We start from the raw sequence: 24,215 nt of genomic DNA, 5'->3' as shown, positions 1-24,215 counted from the left end.
TTTTTTTCCAACCCCCTTCTTCTCCAAACTTCCTGCATTTATAGGCCATAGTTTAGTGGAGAGGTCATAATTACTTGCCAACGAGTGCGACCGGCGGTCCACTATTATCGATCGTAAGTGGGTGGTCAGGTAGGAATGGGAAATTTTGAGGGTGGCATTGGAACTTGGTTCCTGCCTCCACGATAGTCCTCGGGAGCGGCGGCTCTCCGGGGCGAGGCCGGGTAGGTACAGTGCAGGTCTTCCCGTGAGTCAAATATCTACTCCATGGAAAGGTGTAGCCGAGAAACGATGAAGAAGCAAGGCTTGGGTTTGCCGTACGCGTGGCCCGGGGGTGGGCTGCCGGGTATAAAGGGATTGGCCTCATGGGCCATATACCCAGGCCAGGGCCCAAGGCCCAATGTAGGATATGACGCGGGGGCCGTACACTTGTAGTTGTGCAATGACCATCACGCTAAGGGTGCACGGTAGACATGGTTTTAAAAACCAGACCAGGGAGAAAATTGGATTTGCCTCCAATTCCCTATTTAACACAACTTTTGACTAGTTATTGGGTTTTTTCAGAACCGAACTAGTGGCCGTTCCCCGTTCAACCAACTAGTCCAATCTAATTTTTAAAACCATGATGGTGGAAAACCAAAACAATTTTTAATGACCTATAAAAAGTCCCATTGATTGCTAAGAATCTGAAAAGGCTGACAATGTGCTTGTTTGAAATAAAAAATATAGCTACCGCTGTAATTGAATTATTGATGTAACAATAATAGTCTCAACTGAATGAGTAGTTTGATGACCTAGACAAAGTGGAGGGAGGAGTTTATTGCCAAAAAATTAAAAAAAAAAAAACCGTAGGATTATTCACCTACCACTGTAATTGAAGCAACCACAATAGTCTCAACCGAAGGAGTAGTTGATGGCCTAGACATAGTTTGAAGCCTTGAAGGAGGTCTCAGCAATTGCTATAGTCTGTAGGCCTCCTGGTGTATGTAAGGTAGCTCATTTCTCTCCAATATTATAAAGAAACAAAAAAAATCAGTCAAATCAGTCATATCAATGAGTTCACTTTGAGAAGAATTGTTTCAATATTTAAATTTTCATGTTTGTAGCTATTTTGTGTGGACCTGTAAAAAAATCATCATAGCTTGAATGGCTAGTGCAACTAAAATTGAAGTTTTGTTAATCCTGCTTCCCTGTTTGATCTTGTGTGGACCAACAACACTTTTTTTTTTAGTAGTAATGGTTTTGTTCAGCAGAATATGGACTGGTTGGAAGTTGGAACTTATGAGTCTAAGCATGATGAGCCATCCTCATTCCACAATACACACCGTAAAATATAAATTCTAATTAAAATTGATATGGATATTACCATCACATTGGAATACTTCATGGCCCACATGTTCTTAAGATTTCTTAGCACATTTTTTAGTAAACCATTATAGTAAAATTTTTAATTTTCCAAAAAGAAAAAAAAAATTCAAGTGCAATACTTAGGCTGTGTTTGTTTCAACTTCAAACCACTTCCGGAAATCAATTTCCGGAAAATTGTTGTGTTTGGGTGCTTGGGAAAATTGGGTCAACGGAAATTGATTTCCGTTTGACCGAAAATAAGGCCAAAAACGGGTGAAATTCATTTCCGGCCTTATTTTCACTTCAAATCAAATTTTCCGGAAAAGAGAGAAAGGAGCACACCGGAAAAGAGAGAAAGAAAAGAGAGAAAGGAGAACGAACCGGAAAAGAGAGAAAGGAGCACCGACCCAGAGAGAGCACGAACCGGCGCTCCAAGCCCAGAGCCCATCGCCGGCGACCTTCGNAATTTTCATGTTTGTAGCTATTTTGTGTGGACCTGTAAAAAAAGTCATCATAGCTTGAATGGCTAGTGCAACTAAAATTGAAGTGTTGTTGCTCCTGCTTCCCTGTTCGATCTTGTGTGGACCTGGACCAACAACACTTTTTTTTTTTTAGTAGTAATGGTTTTGTTCAGCAGAATATGGACTGGTTGGAAGTTGGAACCTATGAGTCTATGAACATGATGAGCCATTCTCATTCCACAATACACACTGTAAAATATAAATTCTAATTAAAATTGATATGGATATTACCATCACATTGGAATACTTCATGGCCCACATATTCTTAAGATTTTGTTAACATATATTCTTAGCATATTTTTTAGTAAACTGTTTTAGTAAATTTTTTAATTAGCAAAAAGGGAAAAAAAAAAAAAAATCAAGTGCAATACTTAATGGCCAATATTTTCTTTTTACTCGAATAAATAAAGACCAATAATAACATTTAAGATGACGTACCATGTTACCGATACCATATATCATATCCTCAGTAAAGACAGAAATTATCTTAATAAATAAATATTAAATGTTTTCATTATTCACTGAGACTGCTAGTTTGTTATAAAAGCCGAATAGCAGGAGTGAAGAAGCACAAGCACACCTGCTATTGCGTAATCTGTTTCTCACTTCGCTCCTTTATTGTATTCTCAACTTATAACTTTCAGTCTCCATTAACTATGGCTGATGCACTACTGTCACTAGTTACTGATCTCTTGAAGCAGTTGGGTTCACTTGCTGTTCAGCAGGCTCAACAAGAGATAAACTTGATTGTTGGCGTTGAGGAAGAAATCGAAAAGCTTTCTAACAGTTTCAAAATCGTCCAGGCGATGCTCAATGATGCTGAGGAGAGACAGTGGACGGAAGCAGCTGTGACGCTTTGGTTAGATCAGCTCAGAGACGTGTACTACATGATGGATGACGTGTTGGATAAGTGGAACACTGCAAGGATCAAATCAGAAATTCAAAAAGAAGAAGAAAGAGCTGTTACTAATAACAATCCTGCTGCCCTGAAGAAGAAGGTACCATGCTCATTCTTCCCCTCTCTGTCATGTTGTTTTCGTCAAGTAGATAACCTTTCTCTGCGTCGTGAGATTGGTCACAAAGTAGAAAACCTGAAACAAACATTAGATAACATTCTAAAAGACAAAGTGACGTATGGGTTTGACTTGACTAGGCATTCACATGTAGAAGTTGAACGACCAACAACCACGTCCTTTGTGGATGTGTCCGATATAATTGGTCGTGATGACTATAGGGATGAACTGTTGAGCAAACTGTTAGGCGCGAGTAGTCAGGAAGAAAGAAATCCTCGTGTCATGTCCTTAGTGGGCATGGGAGGTATAGGAAAATCCACTCTTGCCCAACTAGCCTACAATCATCATGAGATACAAGCCCATTTTCAACAAAAAATTTGGGTTTGTGTTTCTGATCCATTTGATCAATGCAAGGTTGCCAAAGCAATCATTGAATCTATTGAGGGTCAATCCCCCAACATTACTGAATTGCAAAGTCTATTAGCTCACATTTGTGATTTGATTGGGGGAAAGAAGTTCTTTCTTGTCTTGGATGATGTGTGGACTAAAGAGTTCACAAAGTGGGAACCATTCAAAAATGCTCTCAAATGTGGTGTCCAAGGTAGTAGAATTCTAGTCACCACACGTAAAGATAGTGTTGCGAAGATGATGGAGAGTTCTCACACGATCAATTTGGGGGTATTGTCCCTCGATGACTGTTGGTCTATGTTTAGTAAAATAGCATTTCCTAATGAAGATTTACATCAACATAGGGATCTAGAAGAGTTAGGCAAAAAACTAGCAAATAAGTGTAAAGGCTTGCCACTAGCTGCAAAGACTCTCGGGAGTCACATGCGTGGCAAAAGAAGTAAGGAACAGTGGGAGAAGGTTTTGCACAATAGTTTGTGGGAAGTAGAAGATGTTGAAAAAGGTCTTTTGGGACCATTGTTGTTGAGTTATAATGAATTGTCCTTGTCAGAGAAACAATGTTTCTTATTTTGTGTTGTCTATGAGAAAGATCATCAATACAATAGACTTGATTTAATCATCCATTGGATGGCACAAGGATATATCCACTCAAAAGGAAAAAAGGAGATGGAAGACATAGCGGAAGAGTACTTTGAAAAATTAGCCATGTGCTCTTTTTTCCAAGATTTTAAGAAAGATGAGAATGATGATAGAATTACAAGTTGCAAAATGCATGATATAGTACATGACTTTGCACAGTTAATGACAAGAGATGTATGCTCCACAATTGAAGGTGAAGAAGAGGTTAAGATAGACTTTAAAAGGGCTCAACATTTGTCATTAATAGTTAAAGAAATATTTCCTGAGTCTGTCTATGAAGCGAAAAATCTACGCACTCTCTTTCTTCTTTCTCATGAAAGGGACTATGAGTTTAACATGCATCTATCCAACTCATGCCATCATTTTAGATGTTTACGAACATTAATTTTGGATTGCCCAATTACGAAACTTCCAGATGCGGTGGAAAATTTGATACATTTAAGGTGTCTCCATATTTATGAGAATGTTAAAATAGAAGAATTTCCTGAAACCTTATGTAATCTTTGTAATTTGCAAACTTTGAATATTGATAATTATGAATGTTTCAAGAGATTACCCCGGGAAATGGGTAAACTAATTAATTTAAGACAGCTTAGATTTAATACAAATTATTTTAGCTGGTACAAACTAAGATTTCCAAATGGAATTGGGAAATTGACTTGTCTTAGAACATTAAGTGATTTCAACATATGTGGTAAGGATGATAAAGAAGGATGTAAACTTGGAGAACTAAAAAATTTGAACCAACTTCGAGGGAGCTTTAAAATGCATGGGTTGGGAAATGTGGTAGATGTAGGGGAGGCCCAGAATGCACAGTTGAAGAAGAAGATACATCTCCACGATTTGGAACTAGATTTTTGGGTTGAAGGTCAAAATGAAGAGGAAGGGGAAGAGAGTAGAAGAAGAATGGAGAGTGATGTAGCAGTTTTGAATGCCTTGGAGCCACCTCCACACTTGGAAAAATTATCAATTGGGCGTGTCATCGGCACCACGGTGTATACTAATTGGATGACGTCCTTGACCAATTTGAAAAGTCTTGATATCAATTGGTGCTGTCAGCTAGAGTGTTTGCCACCTCTGGGGAAGTTGCCGTTGCTCAAAGAATTAAATATAGTGGGTGCAATAAATGTGAAAAAGTTGGGAGATGAATTTTTAGGAATAGAATCCGAAAACAAAAGCAAGAAAGACGACTGCCACATCATAAATATATTCCCAAACCTGAGAGTTCTCGTAATTGAGGTTTTGGGAAGCTGTGAAGAATGGATTGGGATGGGTGGAAAGAGAATAGAAGAAGTGGAAGAAGAAAAAGATAGTCGTTTGGTTTCAGATCCAATAATAAAAATAATGCCACGGCTTCACAGCCTGACAATTGAGGACTGCAACAAATTAAAGTGTCTGCCAGACTACTTGCGTACTACTCCATTACAGGAATTAATCATTCAAAGCTGTCCAATTCTCGGGCAACGTTGTGAAAAAGATTACTGGCCCATTATTTCTCACATCCCAACAATCAAAATTGATTTTGACCATGTGCAAATAAACGGTCAACGCCAGTTTGGTTTCAGAGGTTCAGAGGTAACTCTCCTTCTTTTCTTCCCTCGTCTTCTTCTTTTATTCTTAATTTTGCAAATTAGACAGAAGTTTTAAGTTTATTTAACACCAACTCTCATCCATTTAAAGTTGATATATTTTATCAGATTACATAAATTCACAAACCCACTGTCACCAAATCTTTCAATCTCGTATGCCCATTAATTCTTTCCAAATCTAACATACTTATTTTTCTTTCTAGGCATTCGTAATGTTCTTTATATCTATAATTCCCATAAGCTGAAAATTCGTTTTGCTCAAATTTGATAATTTTTTTTAAATGGTTTTGGTCCTGGTTGGCCCAATCTTTTATTAGTATGGGTTTTGATTAAAATTTATCTTTCTTGTTCATTTTTCGTTTAATATCATAATATATGGGTCTTGCAAGTTTTGTTGATTTTCCGAATTTAGATTAATTTGACACAACTAATGTGCTTTTCTTTTGGGCATTAGTCTGAGGAGGATGGGTCTGAGTATGAGTCGGATGAACAAGTGGAAGAAGACATTGATGAGGGGGATTCGTGAAGTGGACAGATACATATTATGAGATTGGGTAGTAAGAGCAAGCAAGGTGAGATTCCCTTTTCACCAGCATGAACATTATGAACATTACATTTAAATCTGTGTCCATATTGCTACGTTGTGCCTCTTATTCCTACTTACCGCTAATATTCCTATTTTGGATTGACTGTTTCAATCCCATTGTGTGTTCAGATTAACAATTATAGTTATCAAAACTACTTTAGCTGTTTATTGATTGGTTTCATTGAATTTTTGTGTGTTTGTGTGTCAGGGGTCATGAATTTTAGCTACAAGTAGAGTTTTTTTGAATGATGATACTGATAGAGAAGAGGAATATAATATTGAAGCTTGGGCTGGCCTTAAATCTCCCTTTTGCAACATTATATTTACTCTTACGTTAGAGCCAAAAGGGTCAATTCCTCCCCAGCCTCACAGTGCAGGTTTGTGTGCTTTATTGCTTTTGTATCTACTCTTCTTATTGTAATATTTTACTGGTCCTGATTTCAATTCCATGTTTTGATCATATTACTTGATCATGGCAGTGAAATCAATTTAAATGGTGGAAAAGCTTGATGTAAAGATGATCTTGACATCATAATGACCACCTCCAGTACCTGCAATACTGTTCATGTTGCAGCTGAAAATTATGTAAGTGCTGTTGGATCTTAAATCCCATTCTAACATGGTATATCTTTTAATCGTATCTGTTACCAAATCAATTTTTTTAAATGAAATATTTACATACATGTGGGTTGAGTCCTGATTTTTTATTTTTTAATTCATATCTTATAATTGTCATATCACTTGTTTTGGTGTTGGAGAAATTGCTCAATTTGTCTGTTGATAAAGCAGGTTTTTTTTTTTATACTTTTTTTTAAATTTTAAAATTTTTTTTGCTTTCCAAACTTGCACCATCCTAAATTTCAATTTATTTATTTTTTTTATTTTTTTATTTTTTTTAAATTAATGTAGAATGATATGCAATTTACAAAATACTATGCAATCTCCAGAAATTTTCCCTGGTTATGAATTATTTTATTTTAATTTATTTTGCTTAATAGTTATGAATTATTTTATTTTAATTTATTTTGCTAAATAGTTATGAAATTTGACCTGGTTCCAAAATACTATGCAATCTCCACTTAGCATCATTGATAGCTTGAAATGGGATTTGGGTCTTCCTCATAATTATGAAAAAACCATAGTTCTGGAGTTCCCTGACTATTTTCGAGTCGTAGGTGGCAGAAACAGAGATGAAGATGGTGTTTTGGAGTTGGTTTGTTGGAGTGATAAGCTTGCAGTTTCGGTTATGGAAAAGAAGGGTTCTATTGCATTCCCTATGCAATTCTCGAGAGGTTTTGAGATGGATAAGAAGTCAAAGAAGTGGGAAGATGAGTGGCAGAAGTTGCCTTACATTTCTCCATATGAAGATGCTTCTCATCTTCTGCCAAATAGTGATGAATCGGATAAGTGGACGGTTGCGGTTTTGCATGAGTTGCTTCATATTCTTGTGCCAAAGAAGACAGAGGGATAATTTGCTGTTGCTTGGAGATTATTTGGGGCTTTGATCGAGGTTTAAGAGAGCATTGATTCAGCATCTGGGTATATTTTATATGTCCACTAAGATTGGAACCTGCACTGTGGTTTTGAAGGAGGGTTACAAGAGGGGTTTGCTAGTTGAGGATCATCCATGGATGCAAATGAGGAATCGGTATATTCACCTCATGAGCATGGTGAAGGAATATGGTAAACCAGTTAGTGTGCTGGGTGGAAGTAATGAAAAGAAAAGGCAGACAGTTATTGATGAAAAAGAGAAAGGAGAGGAAGATGAAAGTGGGGAAGAATATGAAGGGGCGTTGTTTGATTCATATGATGCTGAGGTTGAGGATGCTAGTGACGATGAATATGATGATGACGAAGATGAAAACAAGAGTCAGAGAGGTGTTCAAAAAAATGTTGCAGGGAATAGAGGAAGAAAAGCTAGGAAAATGAATTTGGATGTGAAGGGGCTTTCTAGAAAATCTGAGTATGATGATGATGAAGATGGAAACAAGCATGGGAAATGGTGTTGTGCACTATGGTAGTGAGTTTTATAGTGATGATGACTTGAAAAGTTGGGCTTTAGTTTCATCATTTGAAGCCTTAATGTCTCCATTTCCTCCTCATCATCGGGTAAACATTGAAGGTTTTCCTTTTTCTGATTTAAACATCTATTTGTAGTGACTATGTACACAAAGCATATGTTCTTAGCTATCCAATCTTTCTTTTGCAGTTCATTGCCCAGTGTTTGCTGAAATTGTCCTCAGGCAACCACTTATTTGCAAAGTACCTGAAATTGAACCATATGAAACTTTGGGGTTTTGGTAAGTTCTTTTCTCAGAGCCTTTACATATTATCTATGGTAGAACAGACATAGAGTTTCATCTTTGTATCCTCACCTGATTAATATGTCAAGCTTTGCTCATAAGTATGTTTTTCTATTTTCTATCCTTTGTCCTGGATCATTGACCTTGTTTGTAAAAATTAATGCAGATAAAACCTATTGGAGAATCACAGTTTTATATTGATGAAAATTGTTAAGCAAGGATGCACCTTAGATAGCCATGTCTTACATTCTGGTGCGAGATATATTTGATAAGCTCCATTGGTTGCAAAGCTTCATATGTTAGAATAACAAAGCTCCCTTCCTCTCTGCCCTATATTATATACCTTGTCTATAAATTTTTATACCAAGCTCGTAGATGCAACTATGATGAGCGATGAGGCTTCATTCAGCATTGTGAATTTAGCTTGTCATGGATGTCAAGATGAAATGAGGTCAACAAGTAATACACATGAATTGGAAACTAGGCAATTGGTGTTATGCATATCTGTAAGTATCACTTTCCCTATCTTTTTTGTTTGAATGTTAATGACTGGTTATTAGGTTTATCATTCAATATAGGGGCAGGTGGTGGTGTCTAAAGTAACAGAAAAATTTGTTTGTACAAGTGCGTGATTTTGTTAAATTTAATTTTTCTGATCATTAATGACCTAAGAAAATATTGCAGGTGAGAGAAGTGCTAGTGTGTTAATAATGTTCAATCAGCCAGTAGTATATAAATGCTTTGGTTCATCATTCCTGGGTGATTCTCCAAACAATTTGGGAGGCTATTAGCTATCTAATGACACGGGGCATTCAATCAGCCATTATTCTTACCGGTACTTGTATGTAAACTGTATTTTTATTTCAACGAAAAAAGAAAAAAGAAAAAATTTGTCTGGCCCAGGAATATTACTTCTAATTCACCTACAAGTATCTTTATATTCTTCCTTTTCTTCTTGTGATGCTGTTACATTTGCTTTATAATCCAAGTTGCCAACCTTCATGGGCCCAGGAATGTTTTGGTCTCATTCAAGAACAGCATGCAAAAATGTTCCATTCTAATTCACCCACTTTTAATCTAAACATCATACAGAAGGCTGTGTGTACAAATGGCCTGTTATCACTTCCAAGATGCAGCACCATGTTTAACCTGGAATACTGGTTCTTTAGTAGTCCATCTAGCTTGATAACTAAGAAAGGAAACTAGGTAATTTTTCAGTAATGCCTTTATTTAGCCATCCATCTTTAATTTGAATGCTTAAAATCTCTTTTTTTTTTCAAAGAAATTTTGTTTTTAGAAGAATGTGGGAAGCCCTCATAGCTCAAATCTATACTTGCTAATCATCTAGTCTTAATGTTATAGGATTAGGTAGTAGTACTTGCCTTCTCAAGTTTCTAAGTCAATATCTAATGCTTGTTCTTTGTTTCAGACCCAGAAGCGCTTCTTAATATGGAAGAGTGCAAAGCATGGGAAGTGGCTGCCATTAGGGATCAAGATATTGTGAATACTTTGACTTCATTAGTTGGATTAGGTAACTATTACACAATATCTATATCCAGAAGAACATTCTTGGAAGTGAACTGAATTTTTTATTGGTTTATTGTGACTTAATTGCTGTCTCATGTCAATCATGACTCACTCAAAGAGCTCCCTCCGGTGTTTAGTTTATTTCCTTCAAGAAGTACTTTATTTATCTTCGTCCATCCTCCTCTATCTTAGACAAAGTATGTTTTTAAATTCTCTTCCTTTCTTTTCCTTCTTGCTGTGGTGGTGGTATTACTTCTAATTGATGCTTGTTGCCATGAATAACCCCTATCCAGCACAAGAAACAATTCCCACTTTACAAGGGAATTCTGAGGCCAGCACTAGGACATATGAGCAAGGATTCTGAACTGCCAAGGAAGTATGTGTTCCCTTTGTACATTCTAATGTCGCCCCAAATTTGTCTTTCAAGTATCAATCTAATGTTTTATTAGGTTTCTGTTTGGCATGCCATTATTCAGTTTCTTCTATCTTCCTCTCCTCTAATCAGTTGGTATGATTGTCACTCACTCATGATTCAGATCTCTTACAAGGCTCTTTAGGCTAGTAGCAGAACCAGTGTTTGAAATAGTATGCATGAAGAATGGTGTTGGACGCAACAGTGAAGAATTTTATAGCGATAATGATCTGAAAGATGACCTCCAAATTTCATTCTTCATAGCCTTATGTTTACATTGAAGGTTTGCATTTTTTTCTATGGACTTGAAATGTCTTGATCATGTATTTATTGTGATTGTTCATAAAGACCTTTGTTGTTTGGATATTATTACATCTTTCTTTTGCAGCCCAATTGTCCATACTATTTGTGGAGTTCGTGCACTGTCTGCTATGACCTCTGGGTGCTAATACTCCATCTAGCATAGGTAACTATATATTTATCTTCTTTTCTCATGAGGTGCTTTTTTGTTAGCTTTTTAAATCATCCTACCATGTGGTTATGTATGATTTAAATATTTTGGATTGTGGGTAAAGTGTAGATTAATATTATATCATTTACGTTTTGACTAAATTTGATTTTTCTTATTATTCATTTATGTTTTAATATTATATCAATATGGGTCTTGCGAGTTATCTTGATTTTGGGTATTTATTGGGTTCTCTCTCTCTCTCTCTCTTTTGCTTCATAGCTTCATTCTCACACCTAAGAATCAAAACAACTCCCTACCATCTCCATGGTCACACTCTCCGGGTTCATGTTTTTTTTACTTGTTTCATTTCTTCTTGTTGTAATTGAATTGAATTTCATTATTTGTATTCTTGAATGTGAAATAATGAAAGATTTGAAATTGGACATCTATTTCCTCTTAATTTCCCTTCTATTCTATAATATTGATACATGAAGTATATATGAACTTAATCATAGAGATTGTTGCAAACTATAATCTGCTTGCCATGAAATCGTGAAGTTTATTGGAGGACTTTGATTATTTCATGTCCTTGTTTTTTAATGACTTACATAGAGTTACATCCTTAAACAAAAATAAAAAATAAAAAATTGCATATTTGGTATATTGCATATTTGACTTACCTAGCAACTAAATCAGTTGTTTATTGTTGTTGGAATTCTTCTTATTTCTCCTTTCATTTTTGGGCATAGTGTCGAGACTTGACTTTGGCATATTATAACCCAAAAGAAATTTTTAGTGCTACAGAAATGCAGGTAAAACCACAACAGGGAGGAGCAGAAACTTTCAAAATTATAACAGTGATTTCCTGTCTTACCAGCTCCCATCATTGTTTCTCAGTGCCTAACTGCAGTGAACTTATGAGATTGTTTATAACACCTTGCTAGTACTCAAATTCTATAACAGTTAACGCACTGCTATTATTTGAATTCTTTAACACTACATGGGGATGATATCTTTGTGTCTTTTACTAGAGAGGAGGTTGAGCTTTTAGGGATGGTTTTGATGGAGTAAGGGAGTGGGATTGTCTTGGTTAGTGATTTGCCCATTACGAGCCAGCCTACTATTGAGCAGCTACTAGATTGAATCTAGTCCAAAAGGGTTTAGAAAGATGGGTCGGTCAAGGATGACACAAAAAGTCAGAAACCTCGTTGGCTCTCAATGGTACTATAATGTATGCTCTTTAATATTTAAACCTTTCAGTTGTAACTTCTTCCACTGTTCTCTTTAAACTTGTTTACTTATATCTAAATGAATGTTAAGAATCCTTAAATGATCATCTTTGGTCAATCCAGGGTGCTAAGTGGGACACAACCATCTGGTAGCTAAGAACCTAGGTCAATTAGTATTCTCAAGAATGGTCTTATTTCTTTCCAATTAATGGTCTTAAATCTTTCTGACACATTTCTCTTCCAATTATTCGTCTTAATCAAATCAGCCAATTTATAATGAGATGTTAAATTAGCTTCACCTAAATCTTGTGGCTGAATTAATTTCATGCAGGATTCATAGCAAAGTATGCTAACTGTGGTGAGGACTTGTGCTTGATTCCTGAGTCACCTTTTTACCTTGAAGGAGCTGGTGGAGAATTTGGAAATTAGCTACTCTGGGATGTGAGTCTGCAGATATCTCAAAGATGAAGGTATGGATACTTGTATGCATTCTGTTGCTTTGGTGTTAAATGTGTTGTTTGTCAAGCCTGGCAATTGTGAGCAGGTCACCTTTGAAAATTAGTTGAGAAATGAAGAGAAAAACCTTGTAATGACCAGAAAGTTTCTGTATATTGGCTTAAAAGAAGATTACATTGTGTACATGTATTTATAGGTAAGAATCTACAACCTAGAAGGAAAGGCCATACCAATCCCTATAATCAGTTTTTAATTGATACAAATCAAATCTCTAGAATCACGGGGGAGATGAGCTGAGAATCTGGTGTTGAAATATGGTGCTGAAATCAAGGCTAATCAAGGCAGCCAATCAAGTCTGGGAATCACTGAACAAGAAAGAACTCGAAGAGGAGTATTCTGTAGCAACTAATTCTAGCTTTAAAGGCTTGGCTATAATTTCCTTTGTTATGCTTTCAGTCATGGTAAGACAAAGTATTTTCAATTGCTTAAGTTCATATATACTTAAAAGTAATCATGAATTTTTTTTTTTGAAGTAATCACAAGTTTTTTTTTTGTTTCTTGGGATCACTTTACAAAATTGAAGAAGTTGGTTATCTATTCTTAAATGTTTAGGTTAGTTATTGTCTTACTGATACTTTATCTTCATGTTATTTGTTTCTCTCTAGATTTTTCCTACAATCTGATGGGCAAAAAATAGGACTTATTTTGCTTCTGTTGCAGATCCCACATGATATGCACTATTCCAAGCAATGCTTTTGAAAATGTGTGTTGCATTCCCTTTGCTCACAACCATTCATGGCACTCTAAGTGGGAGACATGCTTACATACCATTGCATTTAAGTTCCTTCTTAATTTGAATTAAATTTATATTTTCCTTTGACTACAAGTGTATATTCAAAATTTCATTAATTGGTAGATGCAGCAAAAAAAAAAAAAAAAAAGCTTAATTTGGTATGTTGGTTATCTTTAGTAGCTAATCTAATTTGGTGCCTCATGAAAAGAAATCTCGTTAATTGGCCTAACATTACTACATATTATTTTTATTTAGAGTTTTTAATGCTTGAAAATTATTAAGAATAAAGAGAGTGCCCTAAGGGTCTAAATTTTATTTTATAATCATTACTTTTGAAAGTTGTACACTTTGGTACTTGCTAGTTATCAAGTTTTAAATCAATATCCAATGTTTGTTTCTTGTTTCAAAGGCTGATGTCAAGTATGGAGGTGACAACTAGGCAAGAAGAAGAAATCACAAATATCTTGGCTTTGTTTATTGGATTAAGTAAGAGTTGGGTATTATTCTATAGTAAGGTATATCTGGATATTCTTTTTAGTCTTCTGTCTATTTTCCTTATCATTTTCTCCATCCATAATATTTTGTGCTGAAGCAACATTTGACAAAGGGCCACCAAAGAAACTCTGTTTATCTTTTTGTAATGGTAGGAAGGCAAGTGTGATGTTTCATTTCTAGAGTAGTCTATATTATATCATGGCAGATGAAAGGTGAGCTTGGTAATTGACCAATTGTCAATATATGAATTTTCTAACTTTAATTTTTGAGGTTGTTTGTTTGTTTAGACCCCTTAAACTAGATTGTTTAACTTAATTAATTAGCCAAGTGATTACTTAGATCTAGGTTAAACACAAATAAATCATATCATGCCAAGTTGCGGAAAAGAAGATAACACCACGATATGATTACCCAGGAAAACCAATAAAACTAACCCGTTTCAAGGTAAAAACGTGGGGATGATTTGACCTAGTAATCCTCAAGGTAAACCAAATCTACTGTAAGAGAATCGAAGTTTTTACAAAAGATTTAACCCTAAATCTAATGTTACCTCATGTAGTAACTTATTGACGTGACCATATGCAAGCTCCGAATCCACGGACTCCTTCTTTTATTGGATTAACAGCAACACAAGCACACCCTTGCTTGTGAACTTGAGACTCCACTCAAAGATTTTAGATCACCTTCACTTGTTGATCTTGATGTAGTAACTAGATCTACCAGTCCTTGATTGTAGTTTAAGTTCCAGTAGAATCTTTTGTAGTTAGAATGTACAGAACCTCTCAAATCTCACAAAGAGTACAAGTCTTCTTCGACTCTTCTAAAATGTAATTAGGGTTTTCCTTTTCTATGTATAGAAGTTTAAGTGAAACCCTAAATGTTTATACAGGTCTAATTCTCGATCGGTCGAGAAAGACAGAACTTGACTTCTCTTTTTTGCAATCAGTTGGACTTCAAATCTTGTAACACACTTATTTAAGCATTACCTAAATACTTAGACTAGACATGTTCTGCTCTCGGTTTGCCAACACAATACAATCATGATTCTAAACATTTAATCTAAATCTTTAGAACCTAACAGAGGTTTATCATCTACTTTAATAATTATCAACATTTAGTGTTGTGTATTTAAGAGGTTAAAAATAGAAGCATGTAGATTTCTTGTCTTAGTGATTGAAGAGTTATGTGCCTTGGTAGAGGGGAAAGAGTGGGATGAAGCCTGGTTTCTTACCATTGGTTTGACAGTTGCACAATTTTGGAATGAAATTTTGAAAATGGACATACCTGAATCAGAAGTCAATATGGGATTTGGGTGGGGGGGGGGTGGTGGGAGTTGTGGGGGGTTGGGAGATTGAGGCATTGAAGTCATATTACATTGGTTGAATCTGGGCTCTTCAATTCTAATTCACTCACAAGTACCTTTATATTCTTCTTGTGATGCTGTTACATTTCCAACCTTTATGGGCCCACGAATGTTTTGATCTCATTCAAGAACATCATGCAAAAATGTCCCATTCTCATTCAGCCTTATCCAATCTAAACATCATCAACAGAAGGCTGTTTGGGTACAAAAGGTCCTTTATCACTTCCAAGATGCAGCAGCAATAAGTTTAACCTGGACTGCTGGTTTTTTTGATTGTCTATCTAGTTTGATAACATATGAAAGCAAACTAGATTTTTGTACAGTAAGTGAACACCTTTATTTGGCATTCCATCTATGATTTTGAATGCTTGAAACTTTTTTTATTTTAAGTAACGTTTTTTTAGAAGAAAGAGGGAAGCCCTCATAGCTCAAATATATACTTACTAATCATGCAGTCCTAATGTTATAGGGTTAGGTACTTGCTATTTATCAAGTTTCTAAGTCAATATCTTATGCTTGTTCTTTGTCTCAGAGCCAAATTCTTTCTCAGCATGGAAGAGTGCAAAGAATGGGAAGTGGCTGCCAGTAGGGATGAAGATATTCTTAATACTTCGGCTTCATTAGCTAGATTAGGTAACAATCACGTAATCTCTTTACCTAGAACAACATTATTGGAAGTGAAATGAATTTATTATTGGTTTATCATGACTTCTATGCTGTCTCATGTCAATCATGTCTCACTCAAGGAGTTCCCTCTGTTTTTCCTAGCTTAAAGATATGGGCAATTACAAAACACAAGACAAACAGAAGTGCTCTATCCCTCTTCCTCCCCTGTCCTTTGTCTAAGATAAAGTATGTTACTTCTAATTGATGCTTATTATCCAGCCACAAGAAACAATTCCCACTTTACAAGGGAGTTCCGAGGGCGAGCACTTGGACATATGAGCATGGATTCTGAACTGCCAAAGAAGTATGTGTTCCCTTTGTACATTTAATGTTGCCCCAAATTTGTCCTTCAAATATTGCTCTGATACCTTATTAGGTTCTCCATTTGGCAAGCTGTTGGTCATTTTGTTCTATCTTTCTCTCCATTAATCTGTTGGTTTGATTGTCACTCATGATTCAGATCACTGACAAGGCTCATTAAGCCAGTAGCACAACCTGTTTTTGAAGTTATTAGCATGGAGAATGTGGTGTTGTATGCTAGAGTATTATTGTGGTGATGATCTGAAAGATGGCCTCCAATTTCATTCTTCATAGCCTTACTGTCCTCTGTTTACTCCTTGTCACTATGCTTATATTGAAGGTTTGCATTTTTTCCTGTGGACTTGAAGTGTCTTGAGCATACATTTATGGTGACTGTTAATAGAGTCCTTTGTTGTTTAATCATCACATTTTTCTTTTGCAGCCTGATTGTCCACACTATTTGTGGAGTTTGTGCACAGTCTGGTATAGATTTTGGTGCTAATACTTCATACCTTATGTAGTCTAGGTAAACAATATATTCTTCTTCTTTTCATGAGTTGCTTTTCTGTTTGGCTTTTCATTTTACTTAATAGAATGATGTAAATGTGTAAGTGGTTATCCATGTTTTAAACCATTTTACATATATATATATATATACATATATATTATGAACAACCATTTTTTATTGTGGGTTAAGTGTAAACTGATAAATTTTATAATCAAATTTTTCATCTATCCTAATTGCTCAATCCCTTATGGCAAAGTGACTATGCATAATCACTTTAGCTTTTATATATCAGGACACGACAGATATGTCCTGTTGTGCACACAATAGTTGAACTGTGGATTAAGGGGTCTAGTCCAACCTTCCTTTTTATTTTTTTTTTTCTAATTTGAACAGAATATTAAACTCTTCTTTCTAATCATCTTGCATTGCGGATTTATCTGAATCTCTCCCATTTTGTAAAATTTTGCAAACTATTACTGGTTTGTTTTGGGGCTCAATTCAATATGATTTTTAACTCCGAAATTGGTCTTACATCCAGCATAAAGAAATATATTCTACAATATCTTATATCCTGTACTCCACTCCTTAGAATTTGCTACAATTGGTGGGTGGGGAATCAAAAAACTAGAATAGTCTAGAAGAGCTTAGACGTGCAAAGTATTAATTTTGTTTACTAGAAAAGGGAAATATAAGAGTCGTTTGCCCATTATGGTCAATTGATAGAAACATTTTGGTTTCAAATTATTATTTCTCATTGGAGTTGTAACAATAAACATAATCAATTTGCTCATAAATATGTTTTTCTGTTTTCTCCCCTTCTCTTTGTCACAATCACTAACCTTGTTTGTATAATTTTGCAGTGTAAACCTATTGGAGAAGCACATTTTATACAAGTGAAAATAGTTGTCTTACATTCTGAGACAAGATAGCTAATTGATAATGCTCCATTGGAAAAGCTCCACATGACAGAATTAGCAAAAATACATTTTTCTTCATCTGAATCATTGACCTTGTTTATAAAGCTCTATACTCAATTCATGGACGCAACTAATGCTGATAGATGAGGCTTCGTTCAAGATGATGAATGTAACATGTCATGGATGTCAAGCAGTGACATGTGAAGGGAAACCAGGCAATTGGCTTTATGTATATCTGTAAATTGTTCTTTCCAATTTTTTGTTGTTTTTAATGTGAATGATTGGATATCAACTTTATTTCTTTATTGATTTGTATAAGCAGACACTTTTATTAAGTTTCATTTTTCTGATGATTAATATCCAACGATAATATTGCAGCTGAAAGAAGTGTTTGAATATTAATAATCTTTAATAAACCAGTTGCTTGGTTCATGTTTTTATGTGTTTATGGAGGTTAATCTGTCATTGTTATCTCTGCCTTGCTTGAATGCCATGATCTGGGGTTTGAGGGATACAACAGTGTTTATGTGACTAATTAGGCAAATGGCTCTAAGGGTTCACCATGACTATAAGCAAAACATCCAGAACCATAACTGTGCTCTAGTCGATAAGAATATAATGGATTAATGGTTTCATTATGGTCCATCACCATCAATTAGTGGCTACAATAGAACAACAGCTAACATTCCCACCGGGGACCCTACTCACTAGCAGGTAGAAATCACACGCATCTAACTAGTCAATCAGTAACACTACTTTTGTGCAGATCAATTAATATTATATATATAGTGAGACCCCCCTCCCCCCATCTTTTGATTGTCCTATACATATAATAATAATTGTTTGTTGTCCCTACATAATTTTCATAATTTTCCTTCAATCTTGCGTGGAATTGTTATTTCTCTAACTAGTCAATTAGTAACTTTGTGCAGATCAATTATTATTATATGTATAGGAGACCCGAGACCCCCATCTTTTGATTGTCTTCTTCACTTGTTTGTTCTCACGTGATCATTTATTTTAGTGGAATTGTAACGACTCTAACTAGTCAATTAGTAACTTTGTGCAGATCAATTATTATTATATGTATAGGAGACCCCGACACCCCATCTTTTGATTATCTTCTTCCCTTGTATGTTCTCACATGATCATTTTTATTATTATTATAAGAACATGATCATTTCTTTTCAAACAAGTTGTGTTATGTATAGGAAACCCTAAGAATATGAAATTTATAAATAAGAAATAATGAATGAGATGGTAATCAGAATAAATGATATTGTAATTAGCATTAATGAGTAGAAATTGTGTAAATGATACTGTAATTAGCATTAATGAGATGGAAATTTATTAAAGTGTAGACTAGGTATAACTTGAACTCCTCTCTCTCTCTCTCTCTCTCTCTCTCTATATATATATATATATATATTGTGAAAATATTGTGGTAACATTTCTAAATTGTATTTTTCCTTTCTTTCTTTCTATCATCCATACATTTCCTTTTTCTTTCTTTTCTTTTTTTCTTTTCTCTTGATTTTTCTCCACCACACATGTATACCCATTATCTCCATCCCCTCCTTTTTTTTTTCTCTACTTTCCACTTCATTCTAGAACCTCCCTCTCTCTTTCTTTCTCTAGCTCTCTTTCTCTACTTTTTTTTTCTTTTTCTACTTGATTCCAAAACATTATCCAACTCTCTTTGTGATAAGAAACGGAGAAAGAGGTAGACAGAGAAAGAACAGATGGGTTAGATGGCTTTGCTCCGCCGCACCTTTGCTTCGCTCTCTGTGCTGTTGCACCTTCCGCTCCGCCGCCACCGCTCGTCTTCCTCTCCAACGCAGCCCAGATGGTAGATGGCTTATGTCTTTTTTTCTTTCTTTCTTTTTTTGTTTTTATTGTTATGGTTTGATTAATTTTAAGATTATGTTTTTGAGTTTGCATTTTGATTATGCTTGAGTTTAGAGATGTTTGAGAGAAAGATGGTTATGTTTGTAGCCACGAGAGCTATCCATGCCCGGAGAGCTACTGTAGCAAATTTTTAAAAAAAATTTGGAGATTGAAAGGCTGTTGGAGGGATTTTTTTGTGTGAACAGTGACTTTTTTCTCTAAAATTTAGAGATAGACAGTCTGCTAGTGATGCTCTAATGTCTTTATACAAAGGGTTGTATTAACGGGCACCGTAAGGTGCCCGTTAACAACACACTTTTGGGTTACTTTTGCAGCTTTTGGCAGTTTTTCAATTTTTGGCAACTTTTTATTATCCTTTTTGGTAATTTTTTTGACAACTTTTTTTCTTTTTTTAAGTGAAACTCAAAAAAAAAAAAAAAAACAAAACAAAAAAAAAAAAAAAAAAACAACAACAACAACAACCACCGTTAACGGTGCTGAACATTTTCCTAAAGGCAAATGTACTATGCTTGATAGCTGTCAATTGGCGAAAACGAGTGACCAAGAAAACTCACTTTCAAGATTCTTAGGAGGACCCAGATGCATTGTTATTATTGCTGCTGACTGATATCTCTGCGACTGCATTTAGCTAAAAAAAAAAAAAAAGATTATCTCTACAACTGTAATACAAAAAATGTGGCCCGTACTTCTTTGGACAAATGTGAAATAATTTAAAAATAGACCGGTGATGTGACTAGACTACAAAGTATGTAACAAAAGTTAACAACTTGACAAAGGCCCTTCCCACGAGAAATTATTGGTTCCTCTGATAGGACCACTGACGTGGTCCTCTTGCTCCTGTCAGTCAATAGAAAAGTGCCATGAGGCCATTTTTTCTGATTCAGCTCTACATCATCACTTACCCATTTCCTTAACTCTTATTAACAACTAAAACCAAGGTTAAAACTAAAACAAACTCAGCAACCCAAACTTCTCACCGTGTTAACCCAAACATTTGTACACTTCTAAGTTCTAACCAAGTTCTAATTCAGCAACCCAAACCTTCTCACTCAATTTTTGAAACCCAAAATTTTATTTTACCCACTCAATCCTCTTCCCTCTCCCTTCCCATCATTGGACGAGTCTTTCAAACAATCTTACGTTGGCTTTCCTTCTTCCCCTTGGATGAATAGTGAATACGATTGAAGAGTTCATCCATCAAAACAAAATATTTTCAATGAGAAATTGCCCTTTTAACAACATTACCAATAATTTGCCCTGATACTCAATGAGAGAGGCACTATTCAAAAACAATTCATATAATTGGGAACAAGCTCAAACTATCAACAAGTGCTAACAATTGAGAAATTTTATTGCCAAAATGTACAAAATTTACAGTGAGATCCAAGCACCAAAAACAAAGATCAACCTCATCTGTAACACACAAAATTATTTGCAAATATAATAACTAAAAGCCAAAATAGCTAATATAGCCTAGTGCTGGAACCATTGAATCTAGGCAGGGCTGCCACGATTATTCACTTAATTATGCTCTAATGTCCTTCTTTTTTCTTTTTTCTTTTTTTTTCTTTTCTCATTTTTTTTATATACATTTATGTATAATAAAAGTGAAATATTTGACTTTTTATTGATCACTTCTTATTGTGTCATCTGACTACATAAGTTAATACCACGTATACATTTAAAAACATCGAAAAGTTGTGCCTTTTCAATTTTCATTTTCGACTAATAGACAACTTTTCATTCAATAAGCACATTTTCATTAAATAGACATATTTTCATTAAATATGCACATTTTTGGTTAATAGGTACCTTTTAATATATCTAATATGAATGGTTATAACTTTTCAATAGACATCTTTTGGTATATCAAATTTGAAGAATTATAACATTTCAAAAGGCACCTTTTGACATATATATTACAAATTATTTTATATATACCTATATATTACATAAACTAAACTAGATACGCAATATTCTGTTCCTTATTCTTTCTCAAAAAAAAAAAACTACTAATAAATAAAATAACATTGTTTTCTTTTGCCTAACTAATAAAACTATGCTATTTTTTTCAATTCTTTTTTTTAATGTATTTTTGCTTACTACTCAAACTAAAAAATAATGTTTTTTTTTTCTTGAAACTCATTCAAAAGTTATTTCCATGCATCGCACAAGTTAGCAACTAATCTATATATATCTAAAAGCTGGAACGTAGCACTTAACATTGCTATACTCCTATTAAGCCACCTCATTAGCTATATCATACTCTTTTTCTTTTTCTTTTTAAATCATTTTTCTCTTTATAATTTTTTAATTTTTTTTATGTAAAATAATTAAATACAGATCATGTACAAACATTATTATTCATTAGATACAAATATTTGACTATTCAGCTTCCCAAATTGATTTCAACTTTCTTCTAAAAAAAATGATTTCAACTTTTTGTTTTCTTCTTTCTAATTTTAAGTAATTTTTTAAAATTGAATAATTCATTATCTTTTTAGTGGATAAAATTAACATTTCAAGTATCCAAACCAAACTTTTGCACCCAAATCTCCAGCCCAGAGATGTCTTAAGTGTCTTTTATTTTTATTTTTATTTTTATTTTTATTTTTAATCTACCATTATAGTGTTTCATCTTCCAAAATTTTAGTTTTTCACAACCTTATCTCTCTCTCTCACTCTTACATTGATTATTTATTTAAGTTTTATAATGTTATATATACCAATGCACATTCTAGATACAATCACCCGTCATCTACAACAACAAAAATTAGCACAATACTAATTGTTTTCCATATTTTTCAATTAAGCTTTAGTTTTCACCATTTTAAGAAGACATCAATTATTTTTGTTAGAAATTTTCAAAGTTAAGGCAACAATGGGAAGACCATTGAGGTAAACAAAAAACACAATCAAAATTGATCCTTTTTTTTTCCTTTGTTTTCCTCTCTTTTTAGTATTCTTGCATTTTGAAGTGATTTTGTTGTTTTCCTTTCCAAATTTTTCAATGATATTAGCTTTTTTTTTTTAATTTTAGTTGACTTAGAATTATTAATGCAGTTTTATTTGGCCTATTATTGTTGTGGAAATTCCTAATGTTGATATGAAATATATTGATAATAAACATTGTGGGAGGAAACTTAGTCTCTTCTTCAATCAAGTATTGTCCACTTTAGAATGGGCAGGGTCGACACACACATTACAGTACACCCTTCCTTAGGCTCAAGGCTTATAAGGCAAATGGTAGGAGGCGTCTCTCCCTGATGTGGGATTGAGTAAAGTTGTGCGGGTGGGAGCTGTTGGGCTTTGTGGAGCCTAGTTTTGTTTGATCCGGTTGACAACCCGACCCAAATAATGTTGCGTGGTTTTCAATGGGAGATTTTATGAGGCTTAGTCCATGGAGCGGAGGCTTGGCCCGTTTTGTAACCTATTGTGTATCCTGTGCGCAAGATGTAGAAAACATAGCTTGGTGATTAAGGTTTTTTTGTTGTCATTCTTGAGAGATTGAAACACTGTACTGCAGCATTTTGTATTTTTCCTTGATAATAGTGAAATCCTTGCAACTTCGTGAACGTAGACAAATTGCCAAACCACATAAATACTTTCTTGTGCGTGTAATTGTTTTTCTTTGGCGTATGTTTTCTCTATTTTTTGTCTCTCAAAGGTTGGGAATTTCAAGTTAATTCTCTACAAGAGCAAGGGTCGACTCTGCCCATTCCAAAGCGAACAATACTTGATTGAGGCCGAGATTAAGTTTCCTCCCACAAACATTTTTTGTGCTCATTTGTAGAGTGTCAAAAAGTAAAAAAAATTTCAGTGTAGTAATTTTGTTATTGTTGCATCCCATGTGTTTGGTAAAATTTCTTTTAGAAATCTTATGCATCTTTCTCAAATCTGTTTGTGATTTTTATTTTGTCCATGCTATTACAAATAATAGGCATCTCCACCATTAATTTTTAGCTAATTTGAGCTTTCTTGGTAAGTTTTTATTTTGTTTAGTTGATCATCTTTAAGGAAAAAGCCAAAAAGAGAATAAGACAAAATATAGTTTACTCTAGAACATCATTATGCTCTCTCTCTCTCTCTCTCTCTCTCTCTCTCTCTCTCTCAGCTATTCAAATTAAGAATTCTCATGTGTTACTCTTTAAAGATTTTATTAGATGTATAGACAGTACTTTTGGTTTATGAAACATGATCAACAAAAGGTGATTTTTATATAATTATATATAGACTATACTACAATGTCACGATGGATGGATTCATCTTATTTTACTATAAAATCTAAGTAATCATGTGGTTTATGAATTTGAAGAGTTATATATTGCAGGATTTGTTCATATGTTCATATGATGAAATAAAGTTTGTTCTTTGCATTTTATTTTATTTTATATTTCCACTTTATGATATATGATTTATTGATAATGATCTATTGCATAGTTATCTTTATATACTTTTTCACTTAATTTCAATTGTGTGAAACAAAGAGACGTGGATCTATGTTTTGAAGAAAAATATGCCTATAAGTGTTGAATTGTGTACATCTATATAGTAATAAACAAAATATACATGATTTGAACTTGATCTGATAGTTTTCCCACTGTATTTTTCCTTTTTTTTTTTTTTTTATAAAAAAGTTATTGTATTGTATTGTATTTTCATACATATCTCACTACATATAATACCCAACTACAAAATATATTTAATTTGTTAGTTGTTACACCACAAAAAAAAAAAAAAAAAAAAAAAAAAAATATAATATAAAACATAATTTCAAATAACACATT

At 34.3% G+C, this 24,215-nt stretch overlaps 1 protein-coding gene across 16 annotated transcripts in view; it reads left to right on the top strand.

Moving 5' to 3' along the window:
• The first annotated feature begins 2,390 nt into the window (after positions 1-2,390).
• LOC112011126 (putative disease resistance protein RGA3) overlaps positions 2,391-24,215 on the top strand; it is a 93,304-nt gene continuing 71,479 nt past the window's right edge. The window contains exons 1-24 of one of the 16 annotated variants that reach the window (XM_065779708.1): positions 2,391-5,500; positions 5,969-6,086; positions 6,309-6,477; positions 6,580-6,685; positions 7,276-8,209; positions 8,310-8,400; positions 8,570-8,909; positions 9,088-9,238; positions 9,833-9,934; positions 10,049-10,127; positions 10,224-10,306; positions 10,467-10,625; positions 10,731-10,808; positions 11,825-12,014; positions 12,354-12,492; positions 12,675-12,939; positions 13,062-13,090; positions 13,199-13,241; positions 13,681-13,786; positions 15,662-15,762; positions 15,898-16,099; positions 16,256-16,435; positions 16,538-16,621; positions 17,464-17,877. In XM_065779708.1, coding sequence (XP_065635780.1) covers positions 2,522-5,500; positions 5,969-6,040 — 3,051 coding nt within the window. In that variant the 5' untranslated portion in view covers positions 2,391-2,521 and the 3' untranslated portion in view covers positions 6,041-6,086; positions 6,309-6,477; positions 6,580-6,685; ... (18 more) ...; positions 16,538-16,621; positions 17,464-17,877. Of the gene's footprint in view, positions 5,501-5,968; positions 6,087-6,308; positions 6,478-6,579; positions 6,686-7,275; positions 8,210-8,309; positions 8,401-8,569; positions 8,910-9,087; positions 9,245-9,832; positions 9,935-10,048; positions 10,128-10,223; positions 10,307-10,466; positions 10,626-10,730; positions 10,809-11,824; positions 12,025-12,353; positions 12,493-12,566; positions 12,940-13,061; positions 13,091-13,143; positions 13,242-13,680; positions 13,787-15,661; positions 15,763-15,897; positions 16,100-16,255; positions 16,436-16,537; positions 16,622-17,463; positions 17,878-24,215 lie in introns of those variants that run through there. The other 15 variants (XM_065779707.1, XM_065779709.1, XM_065779711.1 and 12 more) reach the window with 15 other exon arrangements.

Source organism: Quercus suber, unplaced genomic scaffold (assembly GCF_002906115.3).
Source record: "Quercus suber isolate HL8 unplaced genomic scaffold, Cork oak 2.0 scaffold_216, whole genome shotgun sequence".
Lineage (NCBI taxonomy): Eukaryota > Viridiplantae > Streptophyta > Magnoliopsida > Fagales > Fagaceae > Quercus > Quercus suber.
The sequence above is the reverse complement of the archived record's forward strand: the minus strand, read 5'-3'. Positions and strand labels throughout refer to the sequence as shown.